General features: G+C 33.9%; 1 protein-coding gene across 2 annotated transcripts in view; it reads left to right on the top strand.

The window, feature by feature from the left end:
• RNGTT (RNA guanylyltransferase and 5'-phosphatase) overlaps positions 1-21,776 on the top strand; it is a 270,915-nt gene that overhangs the window by 79,859 nt on the left and 169,280 nt on the right. For both annotated transcript variants that reach the window (XR_006733534.1, XM_045544004.1), the window contains exons 9-11: positions 713-848; positions 8,684-8,755; positions 13,831-13,995. Coding sequence is in view for 1 of the 2 variants with exons in the window: in XM_045544004.1 (XP_045399960.1) it covers positions 713-848; positions 8,684-8,755; positions 13,831-13,995 (373 nt within the window). In the remaining variant the exon portion in view is untranslated. The remainder of the gene's footprint in view (positions 1-712; positions 849-8,683; positions 8,756-13,830; positions 13,996-21,776) is intronic.

Here is a 21,776-nt window from a genome sequence, read left to right as displayed (position 1 = left end):
TGACCATTTGCAGAATGTTAAGTGTACAGATTTCTCCATATGTTGATTGGGTTTAAGAAGATAAAGGCTAGTAAAAATTCTTGTGGGTGTGTTTAAATATATTTTAGTTTTTATTTCATGAATGAGAAGAAAAATTATACATAAGTTTTTGATATCTGGCTATATCATGATACTATTTCAAAGACAGGGATTAGCTGTTTTACTGATGAGTATGGTAGAAAGAGGATTAGATAGTTTGAGGTCTGGCCATTTGCAAATCAGTTACTTGTTCACTATTTTTTTTCTATTTCAAAGTGTAGAGAATAATACCTAATATATATAATTTTTGAGCCAATAAAACGCAATTATATATGTGTATGTCTTGTACACTTTGGAAGACTTGATGTTTAAGTTCTAATATAAATTAGAGAACTGTTCTGTCAAGATGGGTTCATAAGATTGCTCCTAGACTTTACATTGTCTCCATAAAAAACTTAGATTTCCCTATACTCTTGTGTTTTCTGTAGGAAATGAAAAAAATTAAAAAGTTATTTGTGGTATTAATGCTTTAATCTGTATAATAGAAAGATGGACTCTAGTGAACATTACTCCACAAAGATGTCTTAAGTCTAACTAAGGAAGACCAGTTTAACTGTTACTTTTTATGGCTCTACTTCTGACCCTATTTTTGGTATTATACCATAATATTACCTTTATAATGTTTCATCTACAGTTACATGATGTTGATTGATGGCACAAATGAAGTTTTTATGATTGATAGAGACAATTCAGTGTTTCATGTTTCCAATCTGGAATTTCCATTTCGTAAAGATCTCCGGATGCATTTATCAAATACGCTCTTAGATGGGGTAAGTCCTATTTTTTTATATATTTGTATATACTTTTTTGTTTTTTAAATTAAATATTGTCAGTTTTCTTTTCCTTGTAAGTAAGTGTATATTTTTATTATAATGGTTAGAATTGAATCTAATTTTTATTAGGATGTTAAATCTCATTTATTTCTTACTTGCACTTAGATTGAATTAAGTTCCTTTTAAAGAGGGAGCTGCCAACTTAATCTTTGAACATAAATAGGATTTAGAGATGTTTTCTTTAGTGCATAAAGTTGTTAAACATATAGAAAGAGAATTAAATGAATTCTGTATTGATCATTGTTGCTAATTATGAGAAAAAGTGAACAAAGTTAAATCTTAATTTGTTTTCTTTGTGATTGAAAAAAATAATTCTTGGTGGGAAAAGATGAATTTTATTGTGTTATTTTACTTTTCAGTTGTGTTTTAATTATGTAATACTACATAATCACATTTTCCCTTGGCTATTTAGGCTATAAGTCCTTGTTTAAAGAGAATCATGCCTTTGAGAGCAAACACTGTTACTTTTACATTTGAATTTTTAAAGCTGATAAGAATTTTCCGATTCCAGAAAATCTGTATTTAGTAATCATAAAGTTACTTGATTAAAACTATTTTAACTTTCTCCCATGCCAATAGCTTTCCCCTCCCTAATTCTAAATGTATTGGATGATTTAAATAAAAATTAAAATAATGCAGAGCACTACAAAAAAGCTGGTAAAAACTACTTAAACTCCTAATGTTGGAATAATTTCTGTACCATTTTGATGACTATCATTTCAGACTTTTCTTGGTGCCAGGGTGCTCAATCTGACATCTGTTCCTGAGGGATATAGCACCTTTGTATTAGTAATAGCAACCCAGAGCATAGATTTTTGAATAGTGATTATGTCAGAATCTTTAGGGAAATTAGGGCCTCATTTGAGTCCCATAAAAATGCTGAATAGTCATGGTACCGCTATTCTGGTTGAAAGTGAGTGCTCTGGTCAAATATGTACATATGTGGATAATGATATAATTTTGCATGAAGAGAACCAAATGTTATATGTGTTTTGTAACTTGTCATTTTTGCCACTTAGCAATTCGTTTTGGACATCTTTTTCACATGAATGTCTCAATGGCATACTGTTGTATATATAAACACCATAATTTGAGGTTTCCAAACTATCTTGATTGTGAAAATTGTAGGGTTAAAAATTGCTTGTTTAAAAATATGACCTCTCCAAACAGCCCATCCTAGACCTCATGAATTGGAATCTCCCAGGGGCCTACGTGTCTGTACCAGTGACTAAGTGATTCTCTTTAGTCATGTTTGATAAACAGTTCTGTAATTTATTTGACCAGTCCTCTTTTGGTGGATATTTTGATTTTTGTATTTTTTCTATTTCTAGTAAATTTTCATTTCTATGACAGTGTGTGTCATAGAAATAAAATATTTTTATTAAAAATGCTATATATGAAAGCTATTTATTAAATGCTATTTATTAAAAATGTGTATATGTGCATGGTATCTATATCCACCTATCACATTATAGTTGATATGACTGGCATCTCTGAAGTTGTGTAGTCTGTGTAGTCTATAAACATCATAGCCATTTGTGGCAACTCTGCTAGTTGGTCCATAGGAATAGCAGAAACATTGTAGTTTTTGTTACCTTTGTTTTATTTAAGGTATAGTTTTTTAAAACATTATAGCTAATAAAATATAAGGAAGAAAAACTCCTAAGTAACAGCATTTGTCAAAGTTTAGTATAGTTTGTAATTGAACTAATACTTGTTAAGTACCCATCATGTGCAAGTTGCTGTGCCAAGAGTAGTACAGACATTGCTTACAGGGTTGAGGAGAAGGCCTTACTGTTGAGACATTTTATATAATTGGGTAGGGTGGATTGGTGAGAAGAGACATTCGAGCAATAACCCAAAGAGAGATATTTAAAGCAAGTTCTATGGTAGTTTAGAGGAGAAATAAATCACATATAGTCAGTCAGAAACTAACGATGTTTTATGTAGGAGTTGGCATTAGAAGTAGAAAGATTTCTATAGAAAGAGATTTTTGTTGGGCATGGGCTGAGGGCATTCCAGGTAGGAAATAATGCTTAAGGATTAGATGTTTAACCATCTGCAGATTTAACTTAGCAATACTATTTATTTTCACCCCAAACTTGGATAACAGGAGAGCAGCATAATAGATTCTTGTGAAGTTTTAAAATAGCAGTATGATTCATGATGTCAATTTACTTGGGCTAGAATTATAGTTGCCATATCTGTTTTTTTCAGTCAGTTAATTAAAACAGTCCTCTGTGTAGTTTCCTGTTTCTTCTCCATTTTCATTTGCAAATTGTTTTTGTAAAATTCCAAATCCAAGAATAACTCAAACCACCTAATTGTCTGACTGTCATATGTGAGCGTTGAAGCTTTTATTTTGCTCTGCTAAATCATGTTCCTTGACCTACAAAAATGTGGAAGCTAGGAGTTTAGAAATATGGCATTAATTCACTTGTAGCACTTCAGTGAAATTTAATCAATTTAATGTTGAGGCTAAGAGAAGGATATAGCAGTTAATCATTAAAGTTAATAGCAAGAATTTTAGAAAAATTGAGTCTTTTTTAATTATCAATTTTTTATAAAAGGATATATGTGCTCATTGTTGAAATTTTAGAAAGTCTCTAAATTGTAGAGAAAATTCAACAATCAAGAAGAGAATACATTTTAACATTTTGATGTATTTCCTTTTGTGTCTATATCTATATAACATGTATAATCAATATGTGCATAGTTGACAATATGTGTTGTGTATCTGGGGTTCCATTATTTCCTTTCATTCTGAAGAACTGCTTTTAGGATTTCTTTTTTTTTTTCAATTTATTTATTTTTAAAATTGAGATACAATTCACATACTGTGAAATCCAGCTTTTTAAGGTCTTCAATTCAGTGGTTTTTAGTATATTCACAAGGCTATGCAACCATTACCACTATCTAATTCTAGAACATTTCATCACCTAGATGGACTATGATAATTAGAAGCCAGTAGGCCTTGTGAGGAAGATTTCAAGGAATGGGTTACAGCTGTGGTCCCCAACCCCCAGGCTGTGGCCTGGTAGGAAATGGGTGCACATCACCACCTGAGCTACGTACCACATCCCCACCCACCCACAACACCCCACCCCCTCATCCCTAGTCCATGGAAAAATTGCCTTCCATGAAACCAGCCCCTGGGGCCAAAAAGGTTTGGAGAGCCCTGGGTTACAGAGATGAGCCTTGAAGGTTCACAGGTTTTCTAGACAACAGTTAATAAAAGGAAAGAGATTACTTTCTTTCATTAAAACTCTTCAGTGGTTCCCCCTTGCCCAAAGCATAAAGGTCAATCTACTTAACAAAATATTCTATAAATCTGGAGCATGCCTCTGTATTCAGTCTCATCTTTTATTGTGATCCTTAACCATAAATTCTACCTATACTGAGCTTTGGACAATTTACCCCAAACCATCTTTTTTTTGTGCCTTTGTTATACCATTTAGCCCATCCACCATCCTGCTGGAAAATATTCTCTTCAACTTTCGGGACTGAGCTAACGGTCACGTACCTTATTATCAAACTTTTTCTTATTCTTCAAGTAGATAGAAGTAACTACTCCTTCTACTTAGACTTATACCAAATGTATCCTAAATTGGCTAGTATAAGACCAGGTATACATCTGTTTTAGTATAATTATTAATAGCAATCTGTTTTACAGTATCCTGGTTTGGACAGTAGGCTATAGGGTTATTCTATTTATATAGTCATCTATCATTAAAACTATTAACTCTTCATTGAACCTAACTAGTTTTATATTTTTCTCTCTTTCTAAGACTCTAAATCTCTTGAAAGTAGGAACTGTATGTTTATTTCTCCATTACTTAGAGCTATGCCTAGTTCATAGTTTGGGCTGAGGAAATACTGGATGAGCAGACAGGATTGGGTGCCTGGGGACTTTCATTATGGAAAAGTACAGAGGGTGGGAAAATAAACTTGCAGAATTATTTATTTTTTTGGTAGAGGCTATAATGAAGGGTTCAAGTTTCAGATTTCTCCGTAGCAACATTTAATATAAAAGACAATGGAGCAATTTCTATTAAGTTCTTGAGGGTTATAGAGTTGGTGTGCTTTGGTGTAGTTTCCTTCAGGATTCTTGTGCTTGGGGTTGGGGTTTATTGGTGCTTTTTTTTTTTTTTTTTTTTTTTGGTCTGTGGGTTTACAATTTTAATCAAAAGTAGAAAAATTTTCAGCACTATTTCTACCCTTCCCCTCCTTAAGATCTAATTATTAATGCTGTTTTCACTTTGTAAAAAATCTTTTTTCTTTCATATTTCATTTTGGATGGTTTCTATTACTATATGTTCATATGCTAATCTTTTTTTTTCTGTACTGTTTCAACTGCTATTAATCACAACCACAGTATTTTTCAATTCAGACATTGCAGTTTTTATCTTTGGAAATTCATTCTGATTCCTTTTTTGTATCTATATCCCTACTTAACTTTTGAATGTTTTTTACTATGTATGAATATGTAGTAAGCTGTCTTAGCATTCTTGCCTGCTAACTTTAATAGCTCTGTCAGTTTTGGGCCTGTTTCAATTGATTTCCTCTTTTTTATAGCTTATATTTGCATGCCTGGCGATTTTTGATTAAATATCAGACATTGTGAACTTTACCTTGTTTTGAGGGCTGATTGTTTTTGTATTCCTATAAATTTTCTTTAGCTTTGCTCTGGAACACAGTTAATTTACTTAGAACTAATTTGTTCCTTTTGGGTCTCGCTTTTAAGATTTGTTAGATGGATTAGAGCAGTATCTAGTCTAGGGATAATTCTTCCCCATTACTGAGACAAGATTCTTCTCATTACTCAATGACCTGTGAATTACGAGGTTTTGTAATCTGGTTGGTGGGAACAGGCGTTATTTCCATCCCTGTACTAGATAGCAGGTGCTGTTCCCCCTAAGACTTTTTGGTGGTTCTTAGCTTGGCCTTGGGTAATTTCCTCACATGTCTACACTGATTGGTACTCTACTGAATATTCAAGGGGGTCTTTCTGCAGATCTCTGGAATTCTTTCTCTGAGGACAGCTCTCTGTCTCTTTTATACTCTGCCCTGAGTAATTCTAATTGCCTTGGTTTCCCTAGAAAGCTTATTCCGTTTTCTCAACTCAGAGAGACCACTAGGCTCCACCTCTGATCCCCTTGCCTGTGCCAAAATCTGGAAACTCTCCTTAAGTCAATACATGGGACAATTGTAGGGCTCATCTAGTTTGTTTACTGCCCCTTGTTGCTGAATATTCAGTGTCTTAAAATTCATTGCTTCATGTATTTTGTCCATGTCTTTAGTTGTTTCAGGCAGGAGAGTAAATCCAGTGCCTGTTATGCCATTTTGGTTGCAAAGGGAAGTTTGTTTTCATTTAACTACTTTTTTTTTTAATTTAAAATTTTAATTATGATTAAAAAAACATGTAACATAAAATTTATCATCTTAACTATTTTAAGTATACAGTTCAATAGTGTTAAGTATATTCACATTATTGTACAATAGATCTCAGATTTTTCATCTTGTAGAACTGAAACTTTGTACCCATTAAACAGCATTTCATTCTATCCTCACCCCACCTCCTTGCAGGCACCATTCTAATTTCTGTTTTTGTGTATTTAACTACTTTAGATACCTCATTTAAGTGAACTCAGACAGTATTTGTCTTTTTGTAACTTGTTTATTTTACTTAACATAATATCCTCAAGGTTCATCCACTTTGTAGCATATGACAGGATTTCCTTCCTTTTCAGGGTCGAATAATAACCCATTATATGTATATACCCACATTTGTATATCTGTTTATCCATTGATGGACATTTGGTTGCTTTCACTTCTTGGCTATTGTGAGTAATGCTGCCGTGAATATGAGTGTGCAGATACCTCTCCGAGACCCTGCTTTTAATTCTTTTGGACATAATACTCTGAATTGGGATTGCTGGATCATATGCTAGTTCTCTTTTGAATTTTTTTTGAGGTAACTGTCATACTGTTCTCTATAGAAGTTGTACCATTTTACAATTCCATCAGTGCACAAGGTTCCAATTTTCATAACTAAAATTTAAGATTATGTATTTTATCTTTACCTACTTTTCTGTAGTTTAGGGTAGTGGTGGCAGTTGTAGGGAAGGGGACGTTGTGGTGGTGGGATCATTGGGGAAAACTCAGGTATTCCTATTATTTTGATATTACCACCTTAGGTATTAGGTTTTTGTTAGAATCCATGGGTTCTGTTCTCTCTTAAGAACTTTTGGTCTTCTTCACCTAGTTTGGAGCCATATTTTATTCCCATAATGTTCAAATAATTTCTCCAACTCAGTGTGGATTCCTGGAGCCTTCACTTCAGAGTGTTCAGCTATTTTAATTATTCCTCAGTCAGAAGAAAGAAAAAAGAGAAAGAAACCACTGAGTTTGTTTCTGTTTATATTTGATTATAATAGTGAAAATTATCAGGAATTTGTCCTTTTATAAGTAGAGGTTTAGTGGGCTTTGAGCTGACCAGCTGTGCCTTTTTGTTTTACCAGAATCTTGGTAGTTTCCTTCGCTGTAAATTTTTAAAGCTTATCATTTGGTTATTCCTTTATACCTGTTTTGTTTGCTGATAATAAATTTTCTTTTTGGATTTTTAAAATAATGCATAAAGGGAAATATGTTCTTGCTCATTTCATCAGGCAATTTGGGAGGGAAAATCTGTGATGTGTCTCCTATCTGAACCTGGATTTCCACTTAATTTCCAGTCACACATTTTTGAAAAGAATAACTAATTGAAACCTATTGCTACCACCTTATTAGTATATAAAATGCTCAGATACAAGTATTTAAATAAAAATATTTCAAGAAACAGTTTAAAATAGCAAACATGATTTAATTTATATCAGGTGTTAGGTCAAAGATACCTATAAGTAAATGTCTGTTGCTTAACAAACTCATATTCAGGAAAGAAATTAATTGGTAATGATTTCTTATAATAACAAAATATATTTTTCCTAAATCAGTGTGTTCTTTATAATTTTAGATAATTGTGTGTAGATTTTCTGTCATGAAATTAGATAGCAGGAAACCTACCTACTTTCCTAGGAAGAATATGAGGAAAAAAAAATTTTAGGTCAAAAACTTGTTAAGAATTAAAATTTTATAAAATACTGCATTATACACCCATAATCATCCTTTAACATCCTTATCTCTTTCTGTCAGAGTGCAGAATTTGTTTTGACTTCTTAATGGCTATGGTAGATTTGCAGTGATTTGTTCATACTCTCTTACCCTGCTCCCTTTGATCAAAGTCTAGGAAAGCAACATGAAACCAAGAAAGACTACAATGGGTCACATGGAAATTAAATCTGTAATGAGGGTGCCATTTATAGTTATAGATTTTAAGATTAAAGTAATTGGCATATAACGAAATTTAAAGCAATAATGATTAAACAAAATTAATTTTAAAAATGACTCTGACTTTTAGAATTTAAAATTTATAGTCTCTTTATCCTTAATTGTTGCCTAGTAATTCAAGCATAATATAGAATGTAGCATAGTAATTCAAATATAAAAAATATAATGTGATATTGTCATGATTTTATTTCAATATAGAATAAATGCATGAAGGGGATTTTTTGGGGGGCTGATAACTTACTGATTTGATCTGGGTACAAGTGTGTTGTCTTTAAAATTTCAAGTTGTATATTTATGATTTATTTGCTTACTGTGTATATGCTGTATTTCAGTCAAAGAAATTGCTATTAAAGTATGAAGAAACTTATCTTCTTTTCTATTTCAAGGAAATGATTATTGACAGAGTAAATGGACAGGCTGTTCCTAGATATTTGATATACGACATAATTAAATTCAATGTAAGTATATTTTATAATTCATAAAATAAAAATTGTCACTGAAATAATGGATTTTTTTAAACAGAGTATTACTGCCTCAGAGATAGTAGGAAAGAAATATTATGACTCAGTTTACTCATTGGATATCTTTTTGTTAATATTTTCATATCTCCCTTTCTTTCTCTTTCTGCCTGATATTTTGCATATTTCTTTGTCTTTAGGTTTCTTTAACTTCAAGTAAAGAAAAAGAGTTTAATTCTGATAAAATAAGACAGCATTTTGTAAAATGGAAATTTCTTGGTTTTAAATACCTTGTACTTGATTTAAAAAAAAGTACCTAGAAGTTTTGTTTCTGTCACTAAAACAACAACAAAACAAAAGAGAAAGTGATTATGAGGTGTTGAATGCATAGTAAATTACAGTATTAAGAGTCAGAATTGCATTAATCCAAGTTACTTAAAGGCTTTTTTTTCCTGGAAAATTTCAACGTGCAGATCTCATTTTTTTATTGAATCTCTGTATTTCAAACATAGTTTCAGATTTAAGAACCTCAAAGCCAGAAAATATCAAGTTTTCACTTTGTTCTGTTTGTGACTACTGTATTCCTCAAAAGTAATGCTTTCCAGAATTGGCTTAATCTTATCACGGATCTTGGAATAATATTCATTGGCCTATAACTAGACATAAGGGGGTGGGACTGGTTTTGAGTCTTTGTGTATAGAGAAGTGCTGTCTCCTTTGCCTCTTGATACTGAGCTCTGCTGTGTTCAGTGTGATCTCACTTCTTAGCCTGGGAGCTCTATCTTAGATTACAGCCTTCTAATACTTTTTTAAAAATATGAAAAATTTCAGCATACAAGAATATAGAGAATAATATAAGGAATACTCATGCACTGACCACCTAGATCTTTTTGGGGGGGGAGGGTGCAGGGTCTTGCTCTGTTGCCTGGGCTAGAGTACAGTGGCATCATCAGAGCTGACTGTAACCTCAAACTCCTGGGCTCAAGAGATCCTCCTGCCTTAGCCTTCTGAGTAGCTAGGACTATAGGCACATGGCATCATGCCTGGCTAATCTTTCTAGTTTTTGTAGAAACAGGGTATTGGTCTTGGTCTTGCTTGGGTTGGTCTCAAACTTCTGGCCCCAAGCAATCCTCCAGTTTCGGCCTCCCTAAGTGCTAGGATTACAGGCATGAGCTACTGTGCCTGGCTGGTCTTTTTAATAAGAAATAATTAATTACAAATCCAATAGAAGTTTTTGGGTATACCTCTCTCATCCTATTGTCATTTCTCTTGCCCAGAAGCAACCTCTGCTTTGAATTTGGTGTTTATTATCCCGTGAATATTTTAAATAGTTTTACTATTAATATGTATGTGTGTATACAAATACATGTGGTATTCTTTTGTAGGGTTTCTAGTGTTATATAAATGTCATTATACTGTGCTACCCACCATTTGCTGCACGTTACCTTGTTGAGATTTATCTGTGTTAATGCTGTAGATTTAGTTCATTGACTTTACCATTGAGTGTTCCTTTGTATAAATATATACAAATAAATATAACAAAGAGGAATTTATCCTCTTTCCTTTTGGTGGATATTTGTATTTCCACTTTTTGCTATTATATTACTTACTACTGCTTGAACAATTGCATATATTTTTCCTTGTGCATATGTATGAAAGTTTCCCTAGGACATTTGTTCTCATTCTTGGGATGTAATTACCTAGAAGGTGTTTTTAAAACATTGAATCTCTCATCACTACATCATGGGGATTATGATTAAGTTCACAACTTCAGCTTCATCAGGTGCATTACTAAATTCCTCTCATAGTTGTTACAATTTGCCACAGTTGGCTTTACCAAACATTTAAATTTTTGACAATTTGGTGTGTCAAATGATATCTCATTCTGTTTTAATTTGGTTTTCTCTGATTACTAATGAGGTTTAAGATGTTTCATATGTTTAGTTTTACTTGCTTCGGATTTTTTTGATGTGATTTAATTATAACTCTAATACAATCTTCTAATTTTTAAAAATTTGGTTGTCTGTTTTTTCCCCCCGATATCTAATGAAGTTGAACATATTTCATAGGTTTATTTTTATTTGTTTGTATTTTTATTTTGTTATTTAATTGAAAGTTTGTATAATCTAATTTTTCTATTTAGCTGTCTTTTTTTCTTCTTCTTATGTAGGAATCTGTTATCTTTTCTGGATTCTAGTCCTTTTTCGATTATTGTTTCAGCAAATAATACCTTTCCCAAATCAGTATTTATTGATGCACAGAAGCTTTTGATTTTAATGAAGTCAACTTAGACCTCAAAGACTGTGCTTTTGTGTCTTGTTTAAGAAATTCATCCATATTCTAAAAATGATTAACTTACGCTTTTTGTCTTTAGGTCGATAGTTGTTTATTCAATACGTATTTCTTGTGTGCCTGTTACCATATTTCATGATCTAAAGTCAAATATTTTTTCACACTTCTGATATTGGGATACATTTATAATTGAAAGCTTCATATTTAGTTCTTTAATATACTATGGAGTCTTCAGGGATAATTAACCATGTTGTTTATTTTGTTTCATGAAGTCAAGGCCACTATTAGGAAAAAAATTTTGTTTTTTGAAATAATAGTTAAAAATCTTTTTAGTCCCTTAGTTTATTATTTTGTCATCTTTTATAAGTCAAGTACTCTTCTAGGTATTGGGTATTTGGAGATGAATAGGACATAATTTCTTGCCATTAAGGAATCTATATGTTAGAGCACTGGCTTCCAGAGAAGGCCATTTTTACCGAAATTCATTGGGGTTTGGGAAAAACATAGGAGAAATTGTTTATTTAAAAAATATATTTATTTATTCTACTTTTGGTTGTTTTATAACAGATATTGTCATACATTTAATAATAAATTAATTTAATAATAAATTATTAAAAATTAATATGCATATATTATATACAGTTGTTAAGATATGTGTTTAGAGTGGGTGTAAAATCAAAGCAAATTTGCAGACCACTCTTCTGGATGAGAATATAAATGTATAGAAATATAATATTTCTTAATTATAACAACAAAGGTATGTAACGAAAATAGTATTAGAACACTTCCCTGGGTATAGTTGAGTTATTGAAGCATGGACTTGCATACAGTGAAAGTGACACAAATTAGTTTTGAAAGATTGAGTCATGGAGGTCAGGAGCATTAGATGGTTTGTTAGCATAATTGATGTGTGGTGAGGTGTGGGACATAGCAGCAAATGAGAATGGATTGGTGAGTAGGGGCCCAGGTTACTTGAATAACTTAGTTCTTTATGTGATGGGGCACTATTGAAGGGTTTTAGTTAGGCTAATGATATGAATATACTTTTATTGTATGATATTGTATTGTATTAATAACTCCAGTGGCAGCATGGATAGTGTTTTGAAGTGAGGAAGAACTAAAAACAGAGAGGCCAGATAGTCAGTAGTTATTTAGTGTTTTCCCTAGTCTATTCTCAGTGATTTAACACCAATCTGTTGAGAGCTTCTTTGCCTATAGGCATTGTGGTTTTGAAGGTAAACTTGCTTTCAATCTATTCTTGTTGTTTTGCTGAATTTATATATAAAGTTGGAAAGCATCTCAGAGGGAATTTAGACTACTTATGTATCTTTTAACAGTTGTTAGACTTTTTCTTTTTTTTCCTTAGGGAAAAAAGGGTTTGGTTGTTCTACTTTAATTTTATAGGTGTCTGAATTCGTCTGATAGGTCTAATAAACAAGCCTAACATTTTAGGGTTTTCAGCCTTGTTGATGATGTAGGTTGAATAGAAAACATCACACATGGACCGTGTGGTTATTTAGTAGCATTTCCTCAGTAAATACTCTTTACAGAGAGTTGTATGCCTTTATTTAAAGAGAACATTTTCTACCTCATACCTAGCTCTTGCACACTTTTTCTTATACCTTATTCTTTGCTGTGTCTCAAAGTTGTCATCCTTCCAAAGTTGAGGAAAAGACTTCCCCTGAGGCTTATTTAGTGTTGCTCACTGCTTACCTGCTGCCACCTGCATGTAAACATTAGGTTGGGTAACTGTTAGGTTGGAGAATATATAGTAGATTGGAGAAGAGGAAGATGACAGAAAAGATGGTAAAAAATGCATGGAAGGGTGTCCAATAGTAAAGTAGAAAAGAAGAGTCGTTTATATGCTATTGAGGTGATGCTTACCAATCTAGATGATCACTGTCAACCAGCTGATGTGTTGCAACTGTGTTCATGCTTACCATATGGATAGAGCAAGCTCCCACCCTCAACTCATACAAAAGGGTACATGCATTTTATATTTCATGGTTCAGACATACCATAGATGCTTTAGGAACAATGAAGGGAAAGTTTGTTGGGGAGAAGAGAAGAGAACTTTTTTTTGTAACTGTGTAACTTTGAACATATGTAAATTTTTCCTGTATTAGTTTTTAGAGTTAAGGATGTATTATATTTGTCTAATAAATGTCTTCTATTTATTGATGCCTGTAAAATGTTAACACTTTAAACAACAAAAAGCATTGTATAATAAGTGACTATGCTGCTTATTTTGATGTGTTATTTGCTAGTTCTTTGTTGAATAATGTGGATTTTAGTTTTTATATAGGTATTTTACTAATTTATATAAATAAGACTAGTGGGTATATTAATTCAGATGTGAAACCTTGGGATCAACTTATAGTACAGTAGATTCATGTCACTTTCCCATAGTGTTTTATATAGCTATAATTTTAAAATAAGTCTGTGTGTGTGTGTATGTATGTGTGTGTGTGTGTTTAGATGTTTCTCTCATTATTCAAACTAATTATTGGGGCTGGCATGTGTGGTTGTGCAGGCTCTGCACTAGATAACTCCAAAGGATGCTATTTACATAGACTACTATGTGATATATCTATTATATATTCTCCAACCTAACACTTACCAAATCTGTTTACATACAGGTGGCAGCACTTAAGGGGTGACAACATTAGATAAGCCTCAGCTATTTACGTAGACTACTGTATACTACTATATAGCAGCCTCGGTAATTATGCTGATAAAATAGTTCTTAGTGTTCAAATTTAAATAATTGTCTCTTTAATTCAGGCACAGCCAGTTGGAGATTGTGATTTTAATGTTCGTCTGCAGTGTATAGAAAGAGAAATTATAAATCCTCGGCATGAAAAAATGAAGACTGGACTCATTGACAAAACACAAGAGCCATTTAGTGTCAGAAATAAGCCATTTTTTGACATCTGTACATCAAGAAAGGTAAAGTTTACTTTTTTGTTTTAATTAGTGCTTATAATTTATCATAATTTAGCTTGTGAGATGAATCTGAATGATGTTTTGCTGCCCAATTTTCTTGACTTTACTAGAAATTACTTGAATTGGATATAGCAGCATTTTCGCCAACATGTATCATTCCCAGCTTTTTCTTTTTTAGTATGATTCTAAGTGGTAGAAACTTAAACTATATTGCTTGCCCATTTCTAGTAATAGTTTTGATTCGTGGTTATTGCATATTATGTTTTTCAAAAAGCTATAAACAGCATAGAATTGTATTGGGTGAAAATCACTTTTTAGGCCTGCTCCTCCTGAAGGTAAACAGTGTTTGATACATATTTTTATTAAACACATTCATTTACATATCTATGTGTATATATACAAACACACTGAAGGTTTTGTAAAAAAATTGTATTTGTTTTATTTTTGACTTAAAATGAATCATACTAAATATTCCAGGACTGCTTTCTTATTCACTTAATAATATGGGTTGGAGATACCTCTATGTAAATAGAGATTTGCCACATTATTTAAGTGTTGCATGGTATTAATAGTAAAGTTGCACTATATTTTATTATTTTATAATTGGTGGATTTTTAGATTGCTTTTGTTTATTTATTTTTTCATTTTTGGCTTGTTGGCTTTATTTATTTATTTATTTATTTCAGGATATTATGGGGGTATAAACATTTTGGTTACATGTTATGACTTTGCCACACCCAAACGATGATTTGGGGTGTGCCTTTTCCCCCCTACAATGCTCACAGCATCCATTAGTTGTGAGTTTACCCACTCCCAAACCCCTAATCCCTGGAGAATATTTCTACTGTGTGAGCACCGTAGCGTTGATCACTTAGTGCCAATTTGATGGTGAGTACATATGGAGCCTATTCTTCCGTTCTTGTGATACCTTACTTCGGAAGGTGGGCTCAAGCTCTATCCAGGAAAATATAAGAGGTGCTAGATCACCATCGTTTCTTATAATTCTTCCATTGTATACCTATACAAAATTTTAATAATCCACTCATGAATTGACAGGCACTTGAGTTGTTCCACATCCTTGCGATAGTGAATTGTGCTGCCATAAACATTCAGGTGCAGATGTCTTTATTATAGAATGTCTTTTGCTCTTTTGGGTAGATGCCTAATAGTGCTATTGCTGGATCGAACAGTATTTCTATTTTTAGCTCTTTGAGGTATCTCCAAATTCTTTTCCACAGAGGTTGCACTAATTTGCAGTCCCACCAGCAGTGTAAGTGTTCCTGTCTCTCCACATCCTCGCCAGCATTTGTTGTTTTGGGATTTTTTGATAGAGGCCAATCTCACTGGGGTTAGGTGATAATCTCATTGTGGTTTTGATTTACATTTCTCTAATGATTAGAGACGTTGAGCATTTTTTTATGTTTGCTGGCCATTATTCTGTCTTCTTTTGAAAAGTTTCTGTTCATGTCCTTTGCCCATTTATTGATGGGATTGTTTGATTTTTTCTTGTTGATTTTTTTTTTTTGAGACAGAGTCTTGCTCTGTTGCCTGGGCTAGAGTGCCATGGCATCAGCCTAGCTCACAGGAACCTCAAACTCCTGGGCTTAAGCAATCCTTCTGCCTCAGCCTCCCGAGTAGCTGGGACTACAGGCATGTGCCACCATGCCTGGCTAATTTTTTTCTATATATATTTTTAGCTGTCCAGATTATTTCTTTCTATTTTTAGTAGAAACGGGGTCTCGCTCTTGCTCAGGTTGGTCTCAAACTCCTGACCTTGAGCGATCCTTCCACCTCGGCCTCCCAGAGTGCTAAGATTACAGGAGTGAGCCACCATGCCTGGCCTCTTGTTGATTTTTTAAAGTTCTAGGTAGATTCTTGTTATCAGCCCTTTATTGGATATGTAGAGAGCAAATATTTTCTCCCATTCTGTAGGCTGTCTATTCGCTCTAATGATAGTTTCCTTGGCTGTGCAAAAGCTTTTTAATTTGATCAGCTCCCATTTATTTATTTTTGTTGCTGCTGTGATTGCTTTGGGGGTCTTCTTCAAAAATTCTTTGCCAAGGCTGATGTCTGAAAGGGTCTTCCCTACATCTTGTTCTGGGATTCTTAAGTTTTCATGCCTTAGGTTTAAGTCTATTATCCATCTTGAATTGATTTTTGTAAGAGGTGGGGATCCAGTTTCAATCTTCTGTATGTAGCTATCTAGTTTTCCCAGCACCATTTATTGAAAAGAGATTCTTTTCCCCAGTGTATATTTTTGTTGTCTTTGTCAAAGATTAGATTACCATAGGTGGATGATTTCATCTCTGGATTCTCAGTCTTGTTCCAAAAGTCTATATCTTTGTTCTTGTGCCAGTATCATACTGTTTCAGTTACTATAGCCTTGTAGTACAGTTTGAAGTCTGATAGACTGATACCTCCCAGTTTATTCTTTTTACTTAAGATTGCTTTGGCTATACAAGTTCTTCTCTGGTTCTATACAAAGCATAGAATTATTTTTTCGAGATCTGTAAAGAATGTTGATGGTACTTTGATAGGGATTGTGTTAATTCTGTAGATCACTTTAGGTAGTATGGATATTTTAACGATGTTGATTCTACCAATCCATGAGTAAGGTAATTTTTCCATTTGAACAAAGACCATATGATTCTCTCAATAGATGCAGAAAAAGCATTTAACAAAGTCCAGCATACCTTTATGATAAAAACTCGTAGCAAAATAGGCATAGATAGGACATACCTTAAAATTATCAAGGCCATTTACAATAAACCCACTGCCAATATCATACTGAATGGGAAAAAATTGAAACCATTCCCACTTAGAACCAGAACCAGACAAGGTTGTCCACTACCTCCACTTCTATTCAACATAGTGCTGGAAGTCCTTGCTAGAGCAATTAGACAAGAGAGGGGAATTAAAGGCATCCAAATGGGGGCAGATAAGCTCAAACTCTTGCTCTTTGCCAATGATATGATATTATATCTAGAAAACCCCAAGGATTCAACCAAGAGACACCTGGAATTTATAAATAAATTCAGTAAACTTTCAGGATACAAAATCAATACACATATATCAGAGGCATTCATATATGTCAATAACAGTCAAGCCGAAATTCAAATCAAAAACGCAATACCTTTTACAATAGCCTCAAAGAAAATTAAATATCTACGAATATGTTTAACAAAAGAGGTGAGAGACTTATACAGGGAGTACTACAAAACACTAAGAAAAGAAATTGTAGAAGATGTAAACAGATAGATTGCTTTTAATCTTTTGTTGTTGCTAACATTGTTTCAGTGAACATCTTTGCATACATAGGTGGATATTTCTTTAGGGTAAGTAAAAGTAGAATGTTTGGTTTCAAGGTCATGGGTAATGTTAGTAACTACTACCAAATTGCCTTCCAAATGAACAACTTCATCTCCAGCAGATAAGAGAGCTCATTTCTGGTTACCACTGCCAGTACTCTTTTCCTTCCTGACCTGTAGGGAAGTCAGTGTATTGAAATGTGAGGGTGAGTGGTAGTTCTGGAACAGAGTACTGAAGTTGTTCATTGCTCTGCTACTTACTGGCTTTGGGATCGGTCTTTCCCAAGGTACTTAAAACTTTTACTGCCAAAGTTTACTCTTATGTAATTTGGGTTTGTTATATGAATTTAATGAAACATTATATGTAAAGCCCTTAGAAAAGTATTGGACATGTAGGAAGCATTCAATAAATGTCAATTGATGTTTTTACTATGTGGATTTGTAAGTACTTTCAGGTTGTTGCTATACTTTTTTTTTTTTTTTTTTGAGACAGAGTCTTGCTCTGTTGCCTGGGCTAGAGTACATGGCATCAGCCTAGCTCACAGCAACCTCAATCTGCTGGGCTTAAGCAATCCTTTTGCCTCGGCCTCCCGAGTACCTGGGACTACAGGAATGTGTCACCATGCCCGGCTAATTTTTTCTATAAATATTTTTAGTTGTCCAGAATTTCTTTCTATTTTTAGTAGAGATAGAGTCTCCCTCATGCTCAGGCTGGTCTCGAACTCCTGACCTCAAGCGATCCTCCTGCTTCGGCATCTCAGAATGCTAGGATTACAGACATGAGCCACCGTGCCCGGCCACTGTATATTTTTTTATATGGTGTTCTTCCGTAAGTGAAAAGTTCATTTTTATATAGTCAAGTTTGGCAATATATTTCTTACATTTTCTGGGTTTTCTGTCTTGCTTATGAAGCTCTTTATCTCCTAAATATTTTCTTATATTATTTTCTAATATTATGATTTTGTTTACAGCTATTAGGTCATTAAATATGAAATGTCTGATTTCGAATCAAAAGTGTAGTTTATTATATCTCAAACAAAAAACAGTATAGTTAATCAGATTATGCACCTAAAGTATTGACACAGTTTTGCCATCTTTATGGTAGCTTGTTTATGCCAGCAGTGAAGAAGCCTAATCACAAAAGGCGTTTGCCACAGCCTTGTTGAGAATTGATTATTTTTCCTTGCAAGAAGTGGTCCAAAGCCTGGAAGAAGTGGTAGTCATTTGGTACAAGGTCTGGTATACAGTGGATGACAGAGAGTTTCCAAGTTTAAGTTTAGCCTCTCTGGTTTGAGCAGCATTGTTTGTGCAACATGTGGTTGAGTATTGTTTTGCAAGAGGATCGGCCTATCTCTGTTGACCATTCTCGGCTGCTTAATCACAAGCATCTTCATCATTTTGTCCAAATGGTTGCAGTAGACATCTGCTGTAATTGATTGACCAGGTTTCACGAAGCTATAGTGGCTAATGCTGGCACTGGACCACCAAGCAGATACCACTAGCCGTTTTTTGATGAATATTCAGTTTTGGACTGTGTTTTGGCACTTCATGTTTATCCAGCCATTGTGCTGAATGCTTGTGATTGTCAGAAAGAGTCCATTTTCATCACATGTAACAATACAGTGTAGAAATGGTTCACCTTTATGTCGTGACAGCAAAGAAAGCCAAGCTTTGAGACGATTTTTCTTCTGATGCTCGTTTAATTCATGCAGACCGTATCTTTCCAGCTTCTTTACCCTGCCAATTTGTTTCAAACGATTCAATATTGTTGGAATAGTAAAGTCAAACCTTGCTGCTAATTCATGTGTAGCTCGAGATGGATTCACTTCACTACAGCTTTTAACTCATCATTATCCACCTTGGTCTCAGGTCACCCACCTGGCTCATTTTCAAGATTAAAATCACCAAAATGGAACTTCTCAAACCATCAACATACTGTGCTTTCATTAGCCACATCCTTCCCAAACACTTCATTGGTATTTTGAACTATCTGTGCTAGATTGGTTCCACGACAGAACTCATATTCGAAAATAACACGAATTTTTGACTTATCCATGGTTTCATGAAAATTGCTCTAAAAAATAATTGAAAGATAATCACAAGCCAAAACATGCGTTTGAAAATTTACACTATGAAACATACTGTTTTTGTAGAATGTAGTAAAATTTCATTTTTGTGTATCTTTAAAATCTTAAAGATAACTTTGATTTTAGGAATTTATTAATATAGCTCTATTAACAACCTCTTCATTTTGTCTAATTTGATCCATCAAACAGTGAAGGGATAATGAGCTGTTCAGTTTTTAACTTTAATATACATAGTTAGAATATCGCATCCAAAATAGTAATAAGAAGTAGCAATTTTTCAAATTAAAATTCTATTTACATTTCCAGTTTGAAGGCCAATTAAAAATTATTTGATGGATTAATCCATTAATATTTAATGGATTAAATATGGCTGACAAAAATTTAAAAGCACACAGTAAAAGTTTCTCCAAAAGTTCCCCATCCACATATCCCCTTCTCAGAAAAGTAACCATTGCTGTTAGCTTTTAGTGTGTCCATCCAGAATTTCTTTAAGCACATATAAACAAATACATTTACTTAAATTCTTACCACCTCCACCAAGAGGTGATTTTTCACATACTGTCTGTACCTTGCCTATTTTTTTACTTGACAGTGTATGTTGAGTCTCCTCACCCCAGTATTGGCACATAGAGATAATCCTCATTCTTTTTTTTATTTTACAGTTGCACAGATTTCCATGATACAGTTTAGATATTTGTCCCATCTAAATCTCATGTCGAAAATTTTTTTCAGCCTATATATTTTTATTTAGGAAAAGTAAAATAAGAGTATTTAGGTTTGTTTTGTCCTTTGACTTATAATTTCTTATTATGTAGTGATGAAATCAATATTTATGGTTTTCTAGGATTTTATTTATTTATTTACTCCCTTTTTAATCCTTACTGAGGTGTAATTGACAAAAAATGTATATATTCAAGGTATACTGCGTGATGTGTTGATATATGTATATATTGTGAAATGATTACTAGTCAAGCTAATTAACATCTCCATCACTTAACAGAGTTACAAAACTGTGTGTATGTGTTTTTAGAATTCTTTTATTTCAATAGATTTAGGGGGTATACACATGTTTTTGTTACATGGATGAACTGAGTAATGCTAAAGTCAGGATCATGTCAAAATTTGATCCCCAGTGCTAGAGGTGGGGCCTCGGGGAGACGTTTGTGTCATGGGGGTGGATCCCTCTTGATCAACTTGGTACCATCCTGGTGGTAATGAGTGAGCTCTTGCTCTGCTCATGTGAAAGCTGGTTGTCTAAAAGAGTGTGTCTCCCCTCCTTTTCTCTCTTGCTTCCTCTCTCGCCATGTGACATGTCTGTCCCCCTTCACTTTCTGCCATGAGTAATAGCTTCCTGAGGCCCTCACCAGAAGCAGATGCCCTTACCATACTTACTTGTTCAGAACCATGAGCCAAATAAACTTCTTTTCTTTATAAATTACTCAGCCTTAGGTATTCCTTTATAGCAATGCAGAATGGACTAAGACAATCCAAATACAATAGCAAAGTGGTGAGTCTCTTTGCTTATGGTTGGTGGCCTAGCAGATTGGGAGCTGTTCCTCTCATCTGTCACTTTGCTGATGGTCACCTCTTTCCTCTCTTTGAGTAAAGTTCTCTCCACCGTTCTGGGGTGTGTTCTATTTTATCTGTCAATATGTTTCTATCTTTTTTTTACATTTTGGAAATGTATTAAAATTTCTCATCATCTGGTCCTTCTCCAATTGCTTTGTATTATATTTTTATAAAGTTCCTATTATTTTATTGGTGTCTCTGATTCGAGGAAGTAAAGCACATACCGTCTTTAAATATACTGCTAACTCATGAACTTTTTTTTTTTTTGGAGACGGGGTCTTGCTCTGTCACCCAGGCTGGAATGCAGTAATGCAATATAGCTCACTGCAGCCTTGAACTCCTGGGATCAAGTGATCCTCCTGCTCAGCCTCCCTAGTAGGTGGGACTATAGGCATGTGCCATCACACCCAGCCTGTAGAGACAGGGTTCTTGTTATGTTGCCTGGGCTGGTCTCAAACTCCTGGCATCAAGTGATCCTCCTGTCTTGACCTCCCAAAGTGCTAGAACTACGGGTGTGAGCCATTGTGCTCAGCCTCAAGTACGTTTGAAAGACATGTGTGTGTCTTTATTCTTGTATCAGTTCTAAGTGTTCTGGTTTCTTTTGGCATATTTAAAATTGTCATCTTGAGATCTTATTTTTGTGTAGTATGTTGATTTATTCTTTTTTTCTCATTCCCCCCCCCCCCCCCCCCGCCCCCAGCATCCTGGGAAGTCTTGAATTTGGGTCTCAAATGAAAGATTTAATTTTCCCTAATGTCAAGTATTTCTTTTGTATAGAATTTTTACCCTTCTCTGCGATATTTGCTTTCTGCTTTACCTA

Source organism: Lemur catta, chromosome 2, assembly GCF_020740605.2.
Source record: "Lemur catta isolate mLemCat1 chromosome 2, mLemCat1.pri, whole genome shotgun sequence".
Taxonomy (NCBI): Eukaryota; Metazoa; Chordata; class Mammalia; order Primates; family Lemuridae; genus Lemur; species Lemur catta.
Note: the sequence above shows the minus strand (reverse complement) of the source record. Positions and strands in the feature narration are given on the sequence as shown.